This window comes from Patiria miniata, unplaced genomic scaffold, assembly GCF_015706575.1.
Source record: "Patiria miniata isolate m_02_andy unplaced genomic scaffold, ASM1570657v1 HiC_scaffold_3, whole genome shotgun sequence".
Classification (NCBI taxonomy): domain Eukaryota; kingdom Metazoa; phylum Echinodermata; class Asteroidea; order Valvatida; family Asterinidae; genus Patiria; species Patiria miniata.
In genome coordinates this window covers 30,804,528-30,823,526 of record NW_024037069.1, presented here as the reverse complement: position 1 = coordinate 30,823,526, position 18,999 = coordinate 30,804,528, and the positions used below count along the sequence as shown (strand labels likewise).

The window sequence follows — 18,999 nt, the reverse complement described above, 5'->3', positions numbered from 1 at the left end:
AATCTAATTTTGAGAGGTGTAGGCTTAAATGTATTCTTAATATTGTTTTATTTACATCACTCATGTAAAAATATTCATTAATAAAGGACGTATTTAAGTTTTCATTGAATATATATAAACTCGTTCTGTTACAATTGACTGACAATTTCCAAAAATACTGTATATAAATATCGTTGTTTTAATTTTGATAACCCCTGTAAAAATGGTCTAGTCCATAGTCGTGATTCACAGTCGCTGGTTCCCGTATTCATTGTCTTATTTGGACGGTGCATTACGGGAACCCACGATGTAATACTGCCAATTTTGGCATGATTGGAAAGTGGACTCTCTTTGCAGCTTGGAAGACAACGAATTATGGTGCGATTTTTTTTTTCATTTTCTGTTGATAATGTAAGTTTCTAAAAACTGATGGATGAACGATGAAATAGGAAGTACATATGTCTTGAATTTATAAGAATTTGTAACCAATTCAATGTGTTAAATGTGACATTTTATATGAACGATTTGTCTTTCAATTCCGAATGGCTTTAGAAAATTGCAAAAAGTGCTCTGCCGGTTTTAAATGTCATTGTTTTCTACTTTTTCTGAAACTAGTGAAATCATGGGATTTGTTTGGTATTTTTATTTTCCAACAAACTGTTGGATGAATATTAAGCATAAAAAAGTAGTAGCCCTATTAATGTAATTGTTGATTGTTTTACATATTTATAATAATATCCGCCTTGTTCGAGTCGTTAGCGCAGCTGCCAGCCGCCTTGTAAGCAACGCCACTCGAGTTGTGTCCCATTAATTATGACCGATGTTTTGGAAACTTTAAGAATGTCTTCTTTTATTATTTTAAATCGAATCCTACATTTAGTATTTCATCTTCTTTTTCTGATTCATGGCTCTGGAAGGAGGATTGTTTTTAAAGGGAAATAAAGTCTGAAATTGGGTCTGATACCCATTTCTTTAACACAAAGTTACAACAACAACGTAAGTGCAGAACCAGACAAAGATTTGTCATAGGACTGATGGTAAAAGTAAAAAACAGTCACTGCCCATGTTCAGTGCTGTGCTGGTGGTACAATACTGAAAACAAGCGGAGACCGGTTCACAGTCAAATATCCACTGCCATGGTTTCTTTTCCCTTGCCTTTTAAGACAATTTATGACGCCTGCAAATGTAGGCCCCTATTACATAAGGCGAAGTAAAGAAAAAAACATGTTTAGCGTCCCCGCCCGCTTCCTTTTTAGAGGCCGCCTCCTTTTTTTTTTTTTTTTTTTTTTTTTTTAAAAGACAAAAATTGATAAATTTTAACGATCTCTGACGAAAGAAATCGTATTTTTAGACTTTTATACCGTGTATAAAGCTGTGGAAATAGTCAATGAGTCCAAGTGGCGGCCATTTTGAAAAAAGCTGGTAACCATCTTGAAAAATAGCCCGGCCGCGTTGTCTTTAAAAATGTGTCGGGCGGCCATTTTGAAAAGAAAAAAAAAAAAAAAAAAGGGCCTCCTCCTTCCTTTTTGTCAAAGAGGCAGGACGCTACACATGTTTTTTTTTTTATTTTGCCTAATTATTACATTATTTTGCTTACAATTTTAAAGATGAAGTACTAGCAATGAACCACAGTTTATTGTGTGGGTAAATGGTTGAAATATTGTCAGAATATATATAACACTATCTAACCTTTTTCCAAATATAACCTTTTCCCCGCAGAATGTGGATTTCCTTGAAATAATCCAGTTCTAAGGCATCAATTCCAGAAACTTTCCCTACATCGGAAGCTCATCACAAAATTAGAATCAATCCTGACTAAGCATTTGTGGGATTGCCAGCCTCGCTGCAACCATGCCTCCCGTCAACCCACAGCAGCAACAACAGCAGCAGCAGCAACAGCAGCAACAACCTCCCAATGCCGACGCTGCACGTAACAACAACAACAACCCCAACCCCTTACTCAACGTCCGTGACCGACTGTTTCACGCCCTGTTCTTCAAGATAGCCATCACATACGCCCGGGCCTTCCCGCCATCCGTGCGGCGCTTTTTTGAGTTTGCAATATTGATGAAGGTGAGCAGAATGCTTGAGTAGTTTCCATTTTACTTTCAAGTGTTAATCTAGTCCGAAAATTTGGGACTCTCAATACTGTGTATGAGAGTCCCAAAACTTAAAGTATTGAAAACATGCAATACAAGAAAATAGACTGGCACCTAAAACAACCAGTCCAACACAGCTTCAGTGCTGCATCAATCAACCATGCCAACAAAGATTTTAAGAAACATGTGGCATGAACCAGGAACTAGTCTCAATTTACTACACATTTCTCCATAGTCAAGCCACCAGACTATTGACACTGAATGAAGAGGTCAGTCTTTTCAAATAGTTGGACCATGGTTGGACATGTACCAGTCTAGTCTTTAGCCCCATTTTGAAATCACTTGACTTCCCTCTCAATGCAAAATATTGAAGAAATGTCTCCTTTAAAAATTGAATTGAGTCTGCAAACTTGGTTGGTGAAATACTGAGGACCTGTTCTTTGCCCCAGTGGAATTTTTGGAGAAATTTGCTGGCTAAACTGTGAGTAAAGTGGGCCTGATTTAGTTTTGCACGTTTCAGAGCACTCCAGAGCCCTGTCTGGTGTTAATCCAGACTGGGACCTTGAGTGCAGAAAAACATGCAAAACAAAAATCAGGCCAACTTACTCACTCTTTTAGCTGACAAAATTCTCCAAAGTTTTCAAGAGGCAAAGACAAGGTCCTCAGTTTTTCACCAGCCAAGTTTGAGATCTCAATTTCAATATTAAAGGAATCCTTTCTTCAACAATTTGCACCTGAGAATGATGCAAAGTGATTTCAATCTGAAGCTAAGACTAGAGTGGTATATATCCAACCTTTGGAAAAGATTGACCATTCAGTAGTCTGGTGGCATGATTATGAAGAGAATGTGTAGAAATAGAGACCAGGTACCAGATGATTCTTTTGATACAGTTGATTGCTGCAGTTGGACTGGTTGTTTCATGTGCCAGTCTATATTTCTTTTATTGCATGTTTTCACAATCTTAAGTTTTGCGACTCTCATACACAGTATTGAGAGTCCCAATTTTTTGGACTAGTATAAGTTCTCCAGCCTTCCAGTGTATTTTGGACGAAAGCCCTACAAAAGTGAGAAGCCTGCCCAGTGTAAAAACATCTAACAGGTCAAAAATCCAAAGGCCAAACTGCCTCAGAGTATTCACTGCAACAGCATACAAAAGTGACATTGTTATGCCCCACCTATCAATAGCAATGACCCCACTATAGTTGGGACGGTCCAAACTGCAGTTGAGACAATAATTTTCACCAGTTGCGATGAGTTGCCATTTAACACTCCAAACTCCAGAACCATTGAGTTTCAAGTAAGTAGGTCTGGGAACTAGACAAGGCAATGTAAGAAGCTTCCAGATGTCTGCGCTTACCTATAATTGGGACAATGCTGTAATTGGGGAGTAACACAATTGACCTATTGCGATAGAATTGCATTCGAATCGCGTCAACGCAACTTGTGAAATATTGTCCAATTACATGATATGTACAAATGGACGCGGAACGCCCCAAATCTGAGGCAAGCAAAACTTAGTGTACAAAAACTCCATAGGGTTGTCTAAGGGGCGTGGCAAACTTGCAAACAGCGATAGGTCAATTGTTCTGTGGGTCTACAGTAGTTCCCACTGTCTCAGAATAGACCTTATTCACAAGTCCGCCATATTAAATTTAATGCGAGGTAAACTCTTCATTTTTGGAACTTGCGAGTAGAAATGGAAGCAGTGAAATAAAAGTTCATTACAGATTAATACTGGTCTGCTCTGATAAATAATTAAAAAATTGTGATTAAACATACCCTAATATTTTAAGGCACATTAAAAAAAAAATAAAAAATTAAAGTGAGGCTTGGAATGCACTCCCATCATAAAATAGTCTGGCACCATCCCATTGAACAGGTTACAATTGATAGAATAGATTCAGGGAACACGATCGAAAATGGCTTCGTGTTGAATACGGTCAATTGGTTGTTGTGGCTCAATGCAACAAGGTCCCACAGACGTTAACACCTTGTGCACTGTGTTGCATCTGGCAGGGTTTGGGATAATGTAATGACTGCTCAAGATCTTAACATATGTTTACATCTTTCCAACTTTTGTCCCCGCAAGGTACATGTTGAGTGTAACATGGGGGAGTGTGGCCTAGTGGTTAGGGTTCGTAACTCCTGACCGGAGGGTCAGGGGTTCGAATCCAGCTGCTGGGCATATGTTGTGTTCTTGGGCAATCCACTTCATCCCCACTTGCCTCTCTCCACCCAGGAGTGTAAATGGGTACCGGCATTAGCTGGGGAGTAACCTGCGATGGACTAGCATCCCATCCAGGGGAATAGATATATTGTCAATCGTTTCATGCTACTGAAACCGGAGATAAATGCTGACCTGATGGCCACTTTACTGACCCTAACCCCTTGGGTATTTTTACTAGAAAGTATCCTGAATCCGTCAAAATCCATCAATTTTGCCATGCAAAAAAATTGTTGGTGGCCAGTGCGTCCATCATAATCCACCAGTTAGCTGGAAATAAATCTGTTGAGATCCTGAATCAATCAAAGTCCCCCACTTGCTCAATATGGAGGTATTCTGAATCCATCAAAATCCTGCAGTAACGCTAAGCTTACTGTCCTGAATCCATAAAAATCCCCCAACTTTTTCAATATGGGGGTATCCTGAATCCACCCAAATCCTCCAAAATAGGGGTGTGGATTTTGATGGATTCAGGAACGTTAGGGTCAATGTACATGTGTGTGACTTTAAATCTTTTAACTATTTTGAGATTAACTACATTTTTGCTGCATTGTGGCTTGGGGTCAAAGGTTAAGAGCTTTGATGATATAAATAGGTCTTATTCTACTGTACTAGCTCTGAAAATAACTTGCTTATCACACAATAAGGGAATTTAGTTGACTTCTAAGTGATCAAGTGATCCTAAATACAATTGCATGATTTTCAGCCTTTTTTTTGAAGTGTTAATATTTTACAATAACATGTTGGTACCATACATGTGTGTGAACTTTTCCGTCGTGACTTGCATTTCATGCAATAATGTCAGAGCCCTTTTTTTTTAAATACCCAAGGCACAATGGCCAATGGCAGACATCATTGTTGGTACCCAGCCATGGGTAACCGGCACCAACACAATAGCCATCAGCAATATTTGGGTCTTTTTGTCAGGGGGCACATTTGATTTTTGTACATGTGACTGATGTGTTTTGTCAGTTAAAAAAAAAAAAATTGGCCTAGGCTACATGTTGTGTTGCTTTTGGGTTCGTTTTGTTTGGTTTAAAGGGAATGTACATCATTTGCTGTTGCTGCAGTTTTCAGAAATAAATGGATTTGGAGGATTGGTATGTTATAGCAAATATTTTTACACTGACTTGTTTCACGTTTTGGGTTCATAGATGCTGGAAAAACCAAGAAAACCAATCATGTTCTTGTAGTCTGGTTCCCTGACCCCACTTAAGATGAAACGGAGCAATTTATAGACTTTGGGGAATTGTAAGATCAGAGAAGTCTAGCAGACTTGTAGTCGTCACAGGTGTGTAATCAATTGCAAAGAAAATGCAGACGAACTAAATATGAAAAAAATTAAGAGCACTTTTTGAAAAAGGGCCGACCAGCGTTGGAAAAATACAGTTTTTCTTGAAAATGTCAGCACACCAGGAGCCACAACTTTACAGGATGTTTTAGACTGTCATTCCCTAACAATCCAGTGAGATATTTTGTGATAATTTGATCATTTTGTTTTTTTGATGTTTGAAAATGTTGCATCTTCCCTTTAATACATGTAGTCACTTAACATTAATCATGTTCATGTCAAGGTTTTTTTTTATATTTGGCAGCAGGGTATTGTGATAAGTTCTGTAGAATACATGACCCGATTGTGTACATGTGCAAAAGGGTGCCAAGTTCTTCCAATGCAGTATAATACATACATCATTACATGTACATTGTGCATGTCTAAAACCACGAGCAAAAGTGGCAAATGTTTGCAACTTTCTTATATAGGCCTATACTTCATGATTATTCATGTTACATTTTTGTTTTTAGCTACAAAAACGTACTGGTAGGATATATCTGATAACATAGCATAAACATTACAATTATTCCTACAAGATAATCACATAGTTTCACTTTGGACTTTCAGTGCCAATTGATACACCCAATCACCTTCCCCCCCCCCCCCCCCCCCCCCCCGATTTTGGTTCTGTTTTTTTTGTGGTAAAATGACTTGCTAGTGACATTTGACATTGCATGTATTTAAAATGAACATATTGCAGACAGGGTCAGAACATACATTTTGTACAATTTACATGTACATGTACATGTATGTGTAATGCATGTACATGTACAGTGCATGGGATTCCACCTCCATGCGAGGTGGTGCACTTGATATAATGCTTAGTCATGGGAAAATGTATTGTAGACAAGTACATGTACATGTATGTATGTTCTAGCCTTAATGAAACCTACATAGTCATAGTTGTAATTTTTATTACAGCATGTGTAGGCATATGGTACATGTACTTATGCATATATCTAAAAAATACATGTACAGTTAAACCAAGTTAAAAAATAAGCTAGTTTCTCGCCCTTGACTGCTTCCTTTTTTTTCCAGCCCACTTCCTTTTTTTTTTAATTCATACATTTGCACTGCATTTGCACATATATTGCCTTTTTATTTATTTATTTCGTACATCATCCAACAGCGCAAAATGTCAAGGACAGAGACATTGGTTTCCAACACCATTGTACACGTAGCTAGATAGAGGGTTACATGTATGTCTCCTTTGGACACATTTTTGAATTACCCAGAGAGTCAAGAAATGGCAGAATCTATCCACAATCTTGGAAAATTCACCATCTTGGGAGGAAAAAAATGTTCGCCTCCTTCATTTTTTCAAAAAGCCTGGAAGAGAAACTGTGTATTTCTTTTACTCGGCCTTACTGTCACTTCAAACTGGACATCATGTACATTTGTACATATATATGTCGTATGCAACAGTATACATGTAGATGAAATGTACAGTATATGTATGTGTAGATGACATGGCTGTAAAAAAAAAATCGGGAACCTTGCATAACTCAAACTCTAGATACCTCAAATTTTGTTTTTATCATTTCCCTTGAGATTTGACTTAATGAGAGTTTACTGTACATTTTACCTGTAGTGTTAAAGGGATTATACATGTACATCATTTGCTTTTGCTGTAATTTTCAGAAATGGACTGAATTGGGGGGTTGGAAATATATAGCAAATATAGTTACACTGACTTTTTTGAGGTTTTGGGTTCGAAAATGCTATAAAAACCAAGATAAACAATCATTTTCCTGTAGTCTGGTTCCCTGATTCTATATAAGAAGAAACAGAGCAGTTTACATACATTGGGGAATTGTAAGGTCAAGCAACCAGTCTAGCTGGCTTGTACCCGTTCATAGGTGTGTAATTGATTGCAAACAAGTGCGATGGTCAATTGGGGCCAGTATTTAAAAAAAAGCCAGTTTTTTCCAACGCTGGTCGGCCGACCAGCATTGGAAATTGATACAAAAATACCACTTTTCTTGAAAATGACAGTATACCAGATACCATGATTTTACAGGATGCTTTACACTGTCATTCACTAACAGTCCAGCAAGGTATTTCAAAATGATTTGGTAGTTTTATTTTTTGATGTTTGCAAATGTTGTATTTTCCCTTTAAAATGATCCAGTGAATAAGATTCATGATATTGTGGTCCCATTGTTTGTTTGAAATTTTGAAACAGCAACCCAGAGTACCTGAGCCAATTCCTCGGGAGGTTTTCTTGTACAAACCTAATGGGACGTGTCAAGAAAAAGTTGAAATCCAAACAATACAAGTATGAACAAAAGAAAGGAACAATAAAGGTCCTCGTAAAAAAAAAACATGTCTACGTATGCGGACTATAGACTACAGACAGAAACAAATGCAGTAGAATTTGGGTGACTAATTCATGGAATTGTTTGACCTATTTCAGGCATTGACGGCCCTGTTTGTGCTGGCCTACATCCATAGCACGTTCTCCCGTACTCCCATCAACTGCCTGGTGGACTACCAGGAGGTGTGGCCTCGCGACGGTATCCTGAGGGTGGAGATTGTCCACAACAGGACCAGTCCGCAGGCCTTCTCCATCTATAACAAGAAGGGACAGGCGGGGAGCCAGACCTGTACCGGCGCAGGTAAGTGGAGAACATGTGAAATCTATCGGTTGTGGGTTCGAATCCAGTATGGGGTCTGAATCCGGTATGGGGTCCGAATCCGGTATGGGGTCATGCTGAATCTGTCTTTAGCGCAAACAAGCATTTCAATTCTAGCTGTAACGCTTCCATTTCTTGAGTGCAAGATATAAATCCACAATGTCCAGTAGTATGAATGTAGGTCTAGTTTGCTCCACGAAAAACTGTTGCACATCCAGTAATTTGCAGATTTTCAACACAACAAGTTGCAATGACACACTTTATAGCATTGAAGTCCCTGGTCTTGTCAAATTTGTAATTAGTTTTGTAATTTCTTCAGTTGTTAAAGCTGTGAAGAGTTTTTTTCCCCTAAAACCTCTGCCTTTTGAGGAAGTACTTTTTTAAGTACCAAGATAGAAAGTGCTTATTTGTGGATTGTTATAACCTAATAGCAGCCGTACTTTACAAGTATGTCCAAAATTTCATGGAATTGACTGCTTGATAAGGGTTCACAAAAGTGGTAAAAAAAACCTTGGAACTTTGGAGTAGTTATCTATTATTATTACGTATCATTGCCTGTTTGGCCACACAGATACTGACGCAGACGATCTCAACGGATTCAGCCGGGCGCCCATGTTTTGGGAGTATCCAGGCAAGGAAATGAGCAAGGAACCAGAGCCACAGACCCCAGAGGGCGCTATTGATCCGGACGAGGCCAACATCACAGTGGACATCATGGTGACAGAGAAGCCAGTCAAGAACATGCAGCCCTTCAGAGAGACGGTCTCCGAATTTGAGATGTTCACGAGAGCAGGTAAGGTCTTGTAGGTGTGCCGCAAACATGGAGTTTGATTTTGGGGAGGGAAGGGTTTCAAGTGAGATAGACTTAATTCTTTGTCCATCCAATTAAGTCTCAACCTCAGTTTTGAATGGGGCAGGAAGTATTCTGAAAGAGGAATGGATAAAACGGCTGCATCAGAATTACCTGGCTATGGCTTTGCAATTACACATGCGCATATGGATGAGGCGGAAGCCACTTCCCATAGACCTGTGTGTTACTGCCAGCCATAGCCATGTCATCTGGACAAGGTTTACTTTAGCCGTGTCTGAATTACTTGTCTACGGCTTGCAATTGCATATGCGCCTATGGAAGCGGCTGCAGCCACTTGCCATAGACACGTGTGTTACTGCTAGCCATACAAGGCCATACAAGGTTTACTTTAGCCGTGTTTGTATTACTTAGCTATGGCTTGCAATTACACACGCGCCTATTGAAGCGGCTGCAGCCCCTTCCCATAGACACGTGTGTTACTGCTAGCCATACAAGGTTTACTTTAGCCGTGTTTGTATTACTTAGCTATGGCTTGCAATTACATATGCGCCTATTGAAACGGCTGCAGCCACTTGCCATAGACACGTGTGTTACTGCCAGCCATACAAGACCATACAAGGGCCAAGTTCGCGCAAGGACTGTAGTTGACCAATGGTTAACTAACGTTTGCCCGAACTCTGTCTAGTCGACGGTGGTTGACTACGCTAGTCGACTATTTGGAACCAGCCTACTGGGGTTGGTTGCTTCGCTGGTAACCAATAGCCGCGCGCATTCATAACGCTAGCAGAGAGCCAGGATCCAGAAGTTTTGCGATGACATTTTGACCAGCGTTTGACTAGAGACGTTCGCACGTTGCTATCAGTGCGCAGGCGTAAGGTACGTCACAAATCAACCACTAGTCGACTAATGGTCCTTGCCCGAACTTGGCCCTAGTTTACTTTAGCCGTGTCGGAATTACTTGGCTACGGCTTGCAATTAAATATGCGCCTATGGAAGCGGCTGCAGCCCCTTCCCATAGACACGTGTGTTACTACCAGCCATACAGGGCCATACAAGGTTTACTTTAGCCGTGTCTGAATTACTCGGCTATGGCTTGCAACTACACACGCACCTATGGAAGTGGCTGCAGCAACTTCCCATAAACGTGTGTGCTACTGCTGGCAGTAGCCCAGTAATTTTTGGACATAGCCTTATCATGATATCTTCCTGCTTCTCTGACTCTGTCTATTCTAGTGTGGCCAGCAGATGAGTACATCATGGAGTATTCTCTTGAATATGGATTCCTTCGATTGTCCTCTAGTACGAGGGAGAAACTTGGTATCCCGGTCATGGTGGTGCAACTGGGTGAGTGTAAAAGATGAAAATGAGTCCGGTTCATTCTTGGGCCGAAAAGCATTTGTGACGTCACGTCAAATTTGCAGAGCTTGAACATGTTTCAACTCTGACGAGTGTTGCAACGAATGTTTGGCGACTTCGAATTTGCTTCGCGTTCACATTCACATGAAGTATCTCTCCATCTCCATTGGTTAAGTCAGCAAAATATCCTGCCGGATACATCAACGCTAAACTTGGACCGACTTTTACTCTGTCAGTCAAGTGATATCTGTAAAACTAGCTGGTTGTAAGGTATAAAAATGAAGTTGCATTTGTGCTTGAACCCAAAGGGGTCATCTGGACTGACTGAGACACCCACTGACTGACTGACTGCCTGAGTTACTGAATTAATATCGTCGTGTCCGTGCAACAAGGTCGTATCTCCTAAATTGGCGTGTGACGTCACGTACGTGAAACTCGAGTTTTCAATGTCAAAAGGTCGTATCTCGCTTAAAATAACACGGATGTACACACAAAGTCAGTAAACATCGCGAGATACGACCTTGTTGCACTGAGCGTATTCGCGCGAGATACGATTTGAGAGATACAGAATCGAGTTACTACCTTGTTGTACTGACGCGGCGTTATAGTGTCCTAAATGGGGACGTCCACAATCAGTATGACGAGGCGTAGCGAGCCCGGTCGTGTTCTAAGCATGAAATAATAGGTATTCTATTTTTTGTTTTGTGTATCTGGTGATATTCTTAGATCCTACCCAGGATGTGTGCTTTGGTGATTCTCTGAGCCGCTTCTTTCTGGAGGAGTTTCTTGGGTACGACGATATCCTGATGTCTAGTGTCAAGAGTTTAGCTGAACACGAGGACAACAAAGGTAGATAATACGGCATTGTTAAGGCCAAAAAAAAAAGTCTCCGGTTTCTGGTATGCGCGCGCGTCGCCGCAGCCATGCGCGTCGGCAAAATGAAAAAGGGTTTTTTTTCAATACAAGATGATGTCTCAAAACCGCCAAACTCACTGGTTTGACTGGAATTCTGCTGCTGCACAATTTTAACGTGTTTTTAAATGGGGTTATGATCGAGAATAAGCTTTATGTGGCCTCTCTGGACTCCCATATATTTGCACTAAGTTTAGTCGGGCACCATTTGCAGTCATCAGCCGACATTTGAAGCCAAAAAAAAAAAAAAAACAGGTAAAAAAAAAAAAAAGCCGCGTACCAGAAACCGGAGACTTTTTTTTTGGGCCTAAAGTCCTTGGCACAAGTCCTGAACTCCTTCTTCCAGTTCCTCAATCTATGTACCAGGTCTGGAATCCATTTTACAAAACACTTGAGTCAACTCAATCTGAAATTTACAATGGTTGCCCTTGCATGGTTGATTTATCTTGACATTAGTAAAGTAAGTTACGTATGTGACTCATAAGGCCAGCATTTAACTTCAGTTGTCTTGGCATGAAATGAATGAGAATATTTCTAGTCTCCCTGAAAGGGATGCTAGTCCATCGCAGGTTACTCCCCAGCTAATGCCGGTACCCATTTATACTCCTCAGTCCTGGGTGGAGAGAGGCAATTGGGGGTGAAGTGGCTTGCCCAAGGACACAACATATAACCAGCAGCTGGATTTGAACTCCTGACCCTCTGATCATGAGTCACAAACCCTAACCACTAGGCCACACTCCCACACACGCGAAGGATTGTAGGTTACAATTAATGTTGTAAGACTGAGGCCCGCTCCCAAGAACCCAGGACAAACTCCTCTTTAGTGCTGCATTAAAACCATCAGTTTTTTTGCATTCAGCCCCCTGATTTTTTTAAAACTTTATATTTTACACATTTTTGCAGGTTACCTGCGTAATGTTGTGACTGGTGAGCATTATCGCTTCGTCAGCATGTGGATGGCTAGGACGTCCTACATCGCCGCCGGTTTCATCATGCTTATCTTCACCATCTCCATCTCTATGCTGCTTAGGTACTCGCACCATCAGATCTTCGTTTTCATTGGTGAGTGAAATGAGACGAGCCATTTGATTGGCTAAAGTAATGGTTTTAACCTTGAACGACAGCATATTTCCTTTTTTCCCCCCAGATGATTTTTATATATCCTTAACCTAACTCTGCCAAATGCAACTCAGTGCATCGGGTGTAAAAGTTGGTAGGACCCTGCTGCATCGAACCATCAACACCAGTGCAAAAACGGCCAATTCTGAAACAGAGCTAGTCCCATTGAACAATGCCACAATTGTATCCTGCTGCAGTTGGTGACCACAGACTCTGAGGCAGTTTGGCCTTGAGATTTTGACCTGATGGATCTTGCTACATTGAGCTAGGCTTGTCATTTGACAAGTGTTGCAAAATACCCCAGGGAGCCACGTTCAATGCTTAAAACGGTATTTAGGCACCTTACATCAGATCAAGGCAATTCCTTGAATAAATGAGAAAGTTGATACTTTTGCTCTGATTTGTGTGTTATTTGTTGTGTTTTTAATAGATTTTTTCCAGGTTTGCATCCAAATTTCAAAGTCAAATGTTGTTTATAATAATTTTGGAAGACTGATTTCTTGGTTAAGATAATCGCAATATTGATGGACTACCGACTGTACTAACAAAGAAAAACTTCCCGGCAGAAAAATAGGGTCGTGTTTCCTAGTGGTACGAAATATAAATAGTGATATAATATGCCTGTTTTGTACCTGTTTCAGTGGACTTACTACAGATGTTGGAGATGAATACAGCTATCGCTTTCCCTGCTGCACCACTCCTGACTGTCATTCTTGCTCTTGTGGGTAAGCCTAACTTCATTGTTACTCACCGTTAAAGGTTCTGGATGGACAGATTTTAAATAGTTAAAAACTAAATATCCAAATGTCCAATCTTCTTTTCCTTGGTTTTCTTATGGCTGGCTTTTCTTGGCAGTGTTACTTGAGAATCCCACCTATCCATTTTTTGAAGTGGAAATTAAATGTTTTTTAACATAAACATTCCAGAAGAGTTGCGTAAATAATTCGCTATACAGTTAATTTCTCATGGCAAATTTCTTTTCGTGATAGATGAATTCAATGTTTTGACTGTTTTGTTTTGGCTTTTTGTTTGCAGGTATGGAGGCGATCATGTCCGAGTTTTTCAACGACACAACCACAGCATTTTACATCATCCTGATAGTATGGGTGGCCGACCAGTACGACGCAATATGCTGCCACACCAATATCAGCAAGAGACACTGGCTCAAGTAAGTCTGGTTCGTCTGTGGTTAGTGCCTGGCAAAATTTCTTGGGTTATTTCGATACTTCAGTATTTTTTAACCATGAGGTTCCCACCAGGTTTGGGGATGGCAAAAATTATGCGCTGTTGTGTGCATGACAGGGGTGATATTTGTCAGGATTTTGCCTGATTTCTGGATTTTGCTGTCAAATTTTTCCTGATTTCTAGATTTTTTGGTCACGATTTTTCTTGATTTCTGGATTTTTTTGTTTGGATTTTTCGTGATTTTTAAATTTTTTGTCAAGATTTTTCCTGATTTTTAAAAAATTTTATCAAGATTTTTTTCTGATTTCTGGATTTTTTTTGTCTGGATTTTTCCTGATTTGGGGATTTATTTATCAGGATTTTTTTCTGATTTCTGGATTTTTTTTGTATGGATTTTTCTTGATTAGGTTTTTTTTTTCAGGATTTTTTTCTGATTTCTGGATTTTTTTGTCTGGGTTTTTCCTGATTTCTGGATTTGTTTTGTCTGGAATTTTTCCAGATATCAGGATTTTGCAAGAATGTATTTGTTTTAATCTGGAATTCCTCAGGTTTTACCATAAAGGTGTTTTTACCTAAAACAAAATTGATGTAGAACAAAATAAATGGGTATTTTAAGGGGTGCCTTTAGACTGATAAATTCAGTGTTGGTCTGTTATACCTGATGATTTTGGTTTTGTACTTTTTTGCAGGTTTTTCTATCTCTATCATTTTGCGTTCTACGCCTACCACTATCGGTTCAACGGTCAGTACAGTGGCTTAGCGTTAATCACTTCTTGGTTATTCATTCAGGTAAGCCCATTTTTGAAAGAAAAAATAATCTTGAATTAACTTTCCTCTTTCTAGCACTGTCCAAAGTAGATTAAACCTGCCCAGTTCCTAATCCGCAGTATACATGAACAAGCGATGAGTGAATACTTTTATGTAGTAAATTTATAGAAACAAAATAATCAGTGTGAGTGTTTTTTATTTTTACTTACAGCATTCCATGATCTACTTTTTCCACCACCATGAGTTACCAACCATCCTACACCAGGCACGGATACAGTTGCTTCTTCAGCGTAATCAACACGGTGGGATGCACGGAGCAGGACTCAACGCCAACCTAAATCTCAACCTACAGGATAACATACCCCCGGACATACCCGCTGACGATACCCAGGCCCCACCCCAGGACGCTGCCCGAGTCGACGCCAACAGCGGCGTGAACAATGTGGGTACGAACACACAGAATCCAGCGCCGACTGTTCCCACTACGCATCAAGCGCAACCAGCGCCCACGGTACCCAGAGTGATCAACCCCACCATTTGGCAGTATCATCTAGGATCGGTGCTCCGGCGGCGAGTAGCCGTCCCCACTCAAACAACTCGCCGGTACCCGCCGAGCGCCGGTTCCAGTCCCCACGCCCCTTCAGCCAATGTAATAGTCGTCAACTCTGTAAATTCCACCCATCAGCAGCGGACTGTGCCAACGTCAGAGACTGAACGTCCCAGTAATGAACAAAATAATACAGCCAGTACGTCAACTGAGGGACTGAGTAACAACGTACAAGCATCAACAAGTAAAGCTAGTGGACCTTTAAATGAGAGTGAATCACCGTCAGTAAGCAAAACCAATTCCAGCTTGCCTTTCGACAAAGAAAACCCTGCCGATAACTCAAATGCGACCAGTGCAGAACCTAGATTGAGTAACTCTGTGGATGGCGGAACGAGTGTTTGACTCGACAAACGAGGAGTTGTCAGAGTTTGAGTCACGAGCGTGACTCATTATGCATATGGCACTTAGATGCACTTTGAGTGTTCATTGTCAGAGTTAGGTTGCTCATGGAAGTTCCGAGGAAAAGACCAAGCCAGAACTCTGTAGACTTTGTGTGCTGGGCCGTAAAACTGAAAAGTCGACAAAAGAATATTTTTAGCCCTGAACTGGAAAAAAAAAATGTAGTAGTTGATCCATCCCATGATGCATTTGTGTCAGATTAGAATTACCCACGATGCATTGCATTATCTCAATCACGTGCATTTTCTTGCTGTTGGAATTTAACGAGGTCATCTATATGCCATCCATTCCTGAGAGATTAATTTATTTACCGTTTGATATTATAACAACAGCATGAACACTGAGATCTTAAAAAAATGTAACATAATTTTGTGCAATCAAATTAATTACCGTATTTTTTAATGCAAGTGACTTCATGTGGCATTAAGTTACTGGGTTTATATCTATTGGCTATGTGCTTGAACAAAGAGGGCGCTTTGCAGAGTTTTTTTTTTTTTTAGACTACCAACGTGTTTGAAGATTTATCTTCATCAAGTGAATATTCATCTGTTTACATTTGGCAGTTAATAGGCAAGTTTGATGGAGAGACATAGGCTGACTAGTAGTCGACTCATGACATATATTATTGCATCCGTAATCTCTAATCGAATGATGGTCTAATGCCATCAACAAAACTTCTTGGTGTTGGCTCCTTGCTGTAAATTATGACACGTGTCACTGTAGGTAATGACGTCACATGACCCATGATGACGTCATCGAGCTTCGCTGACCGTCTTTGGACTAAGGTGTCTCCGTGTGCCAACTTTGATTGAGACATGAGGTTTAGAGGTGACAAAAGTCGTGTCCAGAAAAATCGTGTACAAAGTCCATGAGATTTGGGATAGAACAAAAATAAACTAAAGAAGAAAAAAACTAATCAGAAGAAAAACAAAGGCTTTTCCGGATATTGTCTGGGAAAAACCAATCAGTGGTCAATCCAACCTCGGTAGGCTGGTCCAAAATAGTCGACTGAACTCGTCCAGTTATAGTTAAGTTAGTTAAAACTGTGGTTTACTATAGTTCTCAATTTTGGTCATGGGAAGCTGGCTGGTTCCCAGTCTCAGCATTATACTCTGTATGGCAAAAGCAGGTGACGGGAACCACTCATGGCGCGAGAGTGCTTACTTGTTCCTTACTTGTTCGCGTGTGCTAATACCTTCTGTTAAGATTTCAGTATCACACTCACAGTACCCTGCATCTATGTCAAGCAAATGCTACATTATATACACTGACTTGGACTTAATCGCTGAAATGCCTCGGTAAAAAACCCGTGTGGAATTTTAGGGAAATGAGGTTTTTCTTTTTAGTTTCTCGCTTAGTTTACCTAGGTTATAGACTTTAGACGTGAAAGTGGGAAGGTCCATTAACAGAATTAATAATCACAAACTCTTTTTATCTGCCTCGTCTCCGAAAGTGACCAAAATACGACAACATTTTGAAAATGTGAAATGCCTGTGCAAAACAACCCATAGGGAATGTTGGGGAATTTAGGATTCTTATTAAAAAGTTTGTCTTGCGTATTTTATGTGGGTTATACACTTGAGAAGTGAAAGTGGGAAGGTCCATTTTGTAAAAGAATGATGAATTATAAACTCCCTATTATTTGCCGTGTCTCTGAAATTATGCGACCAAATTCCCAAAATGCAGTGACATTTTGAAGATGTGTAGCACGTCTTCGCAGAATGTCTATACAGTATTGTGTGAAACATTTACAGAATATACTGTACAGATTCTCAATAGATATTAAAATAGTGGTGTAAGTAAATCTACAGTTATGCTGGATACCTGTAGAATACCATATATTATCTAGATATTTTGCAGATATTCTTGAAAGGGTTCTGTGTAGCATCTGCAGATATCTGGAAAATTATCTGAAGAATATTAAATCTATATCCACTGGCATAATTATTTATGTGGTATCTGCGACAGTCAGCTATCATGGGCATTAATATTCTGTGGGATACTCACCATCAGCGAATAGTGGAAAAAGTTGGTAGTCTCTAAAGCCGTTTACTAAAACCCAACTCATGCGATATATATTTTTTTGCAAGTCCTAGCTTTGTGAAATAAAGGTATCGTAGAACGGCATTAGTTGCGAAGATTTAAACATATTTCCAAATTATTATTTTGTTTTTATATAGCCCCCCCCCCCCCAAAAATAAGGTTCCATTTATGTTCCGACCGTGATAATTTGTGAAAATTCTTGCATTAGTTCCACAACTTGAACCCATATACTTGAATGAAAACACTGGTTTGGCAAAACCATTTAGGAAATAAGAGATTTGTAGTTTGTAAAGAGGTTGCAGAAATAATAGAAGAGATTGTTTGAATAATTAGTTTTCATTTTACGATTGTGTTTCACCTCTGGTGAACATTGACATTTCTCATCTGGTGCTTTTCAGTTTATTATGGTACATGTATAAGGAATCGCAAACACTGGGCTGAATATAAACCACAGTAAGTGGAGCCTCGGAACGGCAATCCACAGGTCGCAGGTTCAGACCCCGCTCCAGGCATTTTCTTTGTTCAACTTTAAAATTAATTTTTATTCTGTTGTGTGTGCGTTTTAAACCTGTAAATAGAACATCCCATTAACACAAGACCCACCTCTACACTGACATTACTAAGGGATCGGTGTCAGAAAATATATAAAAAAAATAAAATATTGAAAATATGAAGTGGCAGCTTCATTCTATGATAAAAGCAGTGATCATGTCCACAAGGTTCTAAAACAAAATTGTGGAGATTTCACATTTAATTTTGTTGAGGAATAATTTTAAATCAGAATTTATATTATGTTGGATGAACAGCATGCCATGACAACTTGTATTTCAAGCATACGAATGTACCAAAGTCACAAAAAAATACAATCCTTTTAATTTAACCTTTTCTTTTTGGGGGTGGGGTGGTTTTTTTTTTTTTAAGGCAGGAGTTTTCAAACTTAAACATTATACACTTTACTTGTGATTAATAAGGTATAGAATGGTTATGGTTGAAGTTAAAATATCCTCATAATAAATTTTATCCAAATAAAATAAATCCCCAAATTCATGTTTGTATAATAATCTCTTCACTGCTTATTTTTGTTTTCATTGATACTATAATAAAAACATGAATACTTAACAGTGGTGTGGTCGAGTCTATCACAAGTCCTTTCACAAGTCTTCTGCAAGTCCAGTCACAAGTCCTGTCTCAAGTCCAGTCACAAGTCCAGTCACATGTCCAGTCACAAGTCCAGTCACAAGTCCAGTCACAAGTCCAGTCACAAGTCCAGTCACAAGTCCAGTCACAAGTCCAGTCACAAGTCCAGTCACAATTAACATGATGAACAATGACAAAGGAATGCTTTTGTAACAGTTCATTTGAATAGCGAGTGAGTTGACTTGAGACTGAAGGACTTGTGATAGACTTGTGATGGACTTGAAGGGAATTGTGATAGACTCGACTAAAACACTGATATCGAGTTTGGGTCTTAAATCAAAAACTTGCCATTTTGCCACTGCGAGTGAACATCAAATGTAGTTGGGTATT

The 18,999-nt window shown here is 39.7% G+C and overlaps 1 protein-coding gene across 3 annotated transcripts; it reads left to right on the top strand.

Annotated features, from left to right (window-relative positions):
* Positions 1 to 268: 268 nt before the first annotated feature.
* LOC119737602 (membralin-like) lies at positions 269 to 17,616 on the top strand. Of its 3 annotated transcripts, none has more exons than XM_038212062.1 (11): positions 269 to 390; positions 1,699 to 2,052; positions 8,053 to 8,254; positions 8,844 to 9,065; positions 10,317 to 10,427; positions 11,166 to 11,288; positions 12,255 to 12,413; positions 13,112 to 13,195; positions 13,506 to 13,638; positions 14,345 to 14,444; positions 14,635 to 17,616. In XM_038212062.1, the coding sequence occupies exons 2-11, from the start codon at positions 1,831 to 1,833 to the stop codon at positions 15,370 to 15,372; spliced, it is 2,094 nt and encodes a 697-aa protein (XP_038067990.1). In that variant the 5' UTR covers positions 269 to 390; positions 1,699 to 1,830; the 3' UTR covers positions 15,373 to 17,616. The 3 variants fall into 3 exon arrangements, with proteins under 3 accessions (XP_038067990.1, XP_038067989.1, XP_038067991.1); XM_038212061.1 differs by having other exon boundaries at positions 269 to 357; positions 14,635 to 15,372; XM_038212063.1 differs by lacking the exon at positions 269 to 390 and adding an exon at positions 413 to 431 and having other exon boundaries at positions 14,635 to 15,372.
* Positions 17,617 to 18,999: the final 1,383 nt, after the last annotated feature.

Bases quoted from the DNA above. Each gene is read 5' to 3' on its own strand.
- LOC119737602 (XM_038212062.1), top strand. From the start codon at position 1,831: ATGCCTCCCGTCAACCCACAGCAGCAACAACAGCAGCAGCAGCAACAG. The intron at 2,053-8,052 runs GTGAGCAGAATG...GACCTATTTCAG, and splicing joins AGTTTGCAATATTGATGAAG to GCATTGACGGCCCTGTTTGT. The intron at 12,414-13,111 runs GTGAGTGAAATG...TACCTGTTTCAG, and splicing joins TCAGATCTTCGTTTTCATTG to TGGACTTACTACAGATGTTG.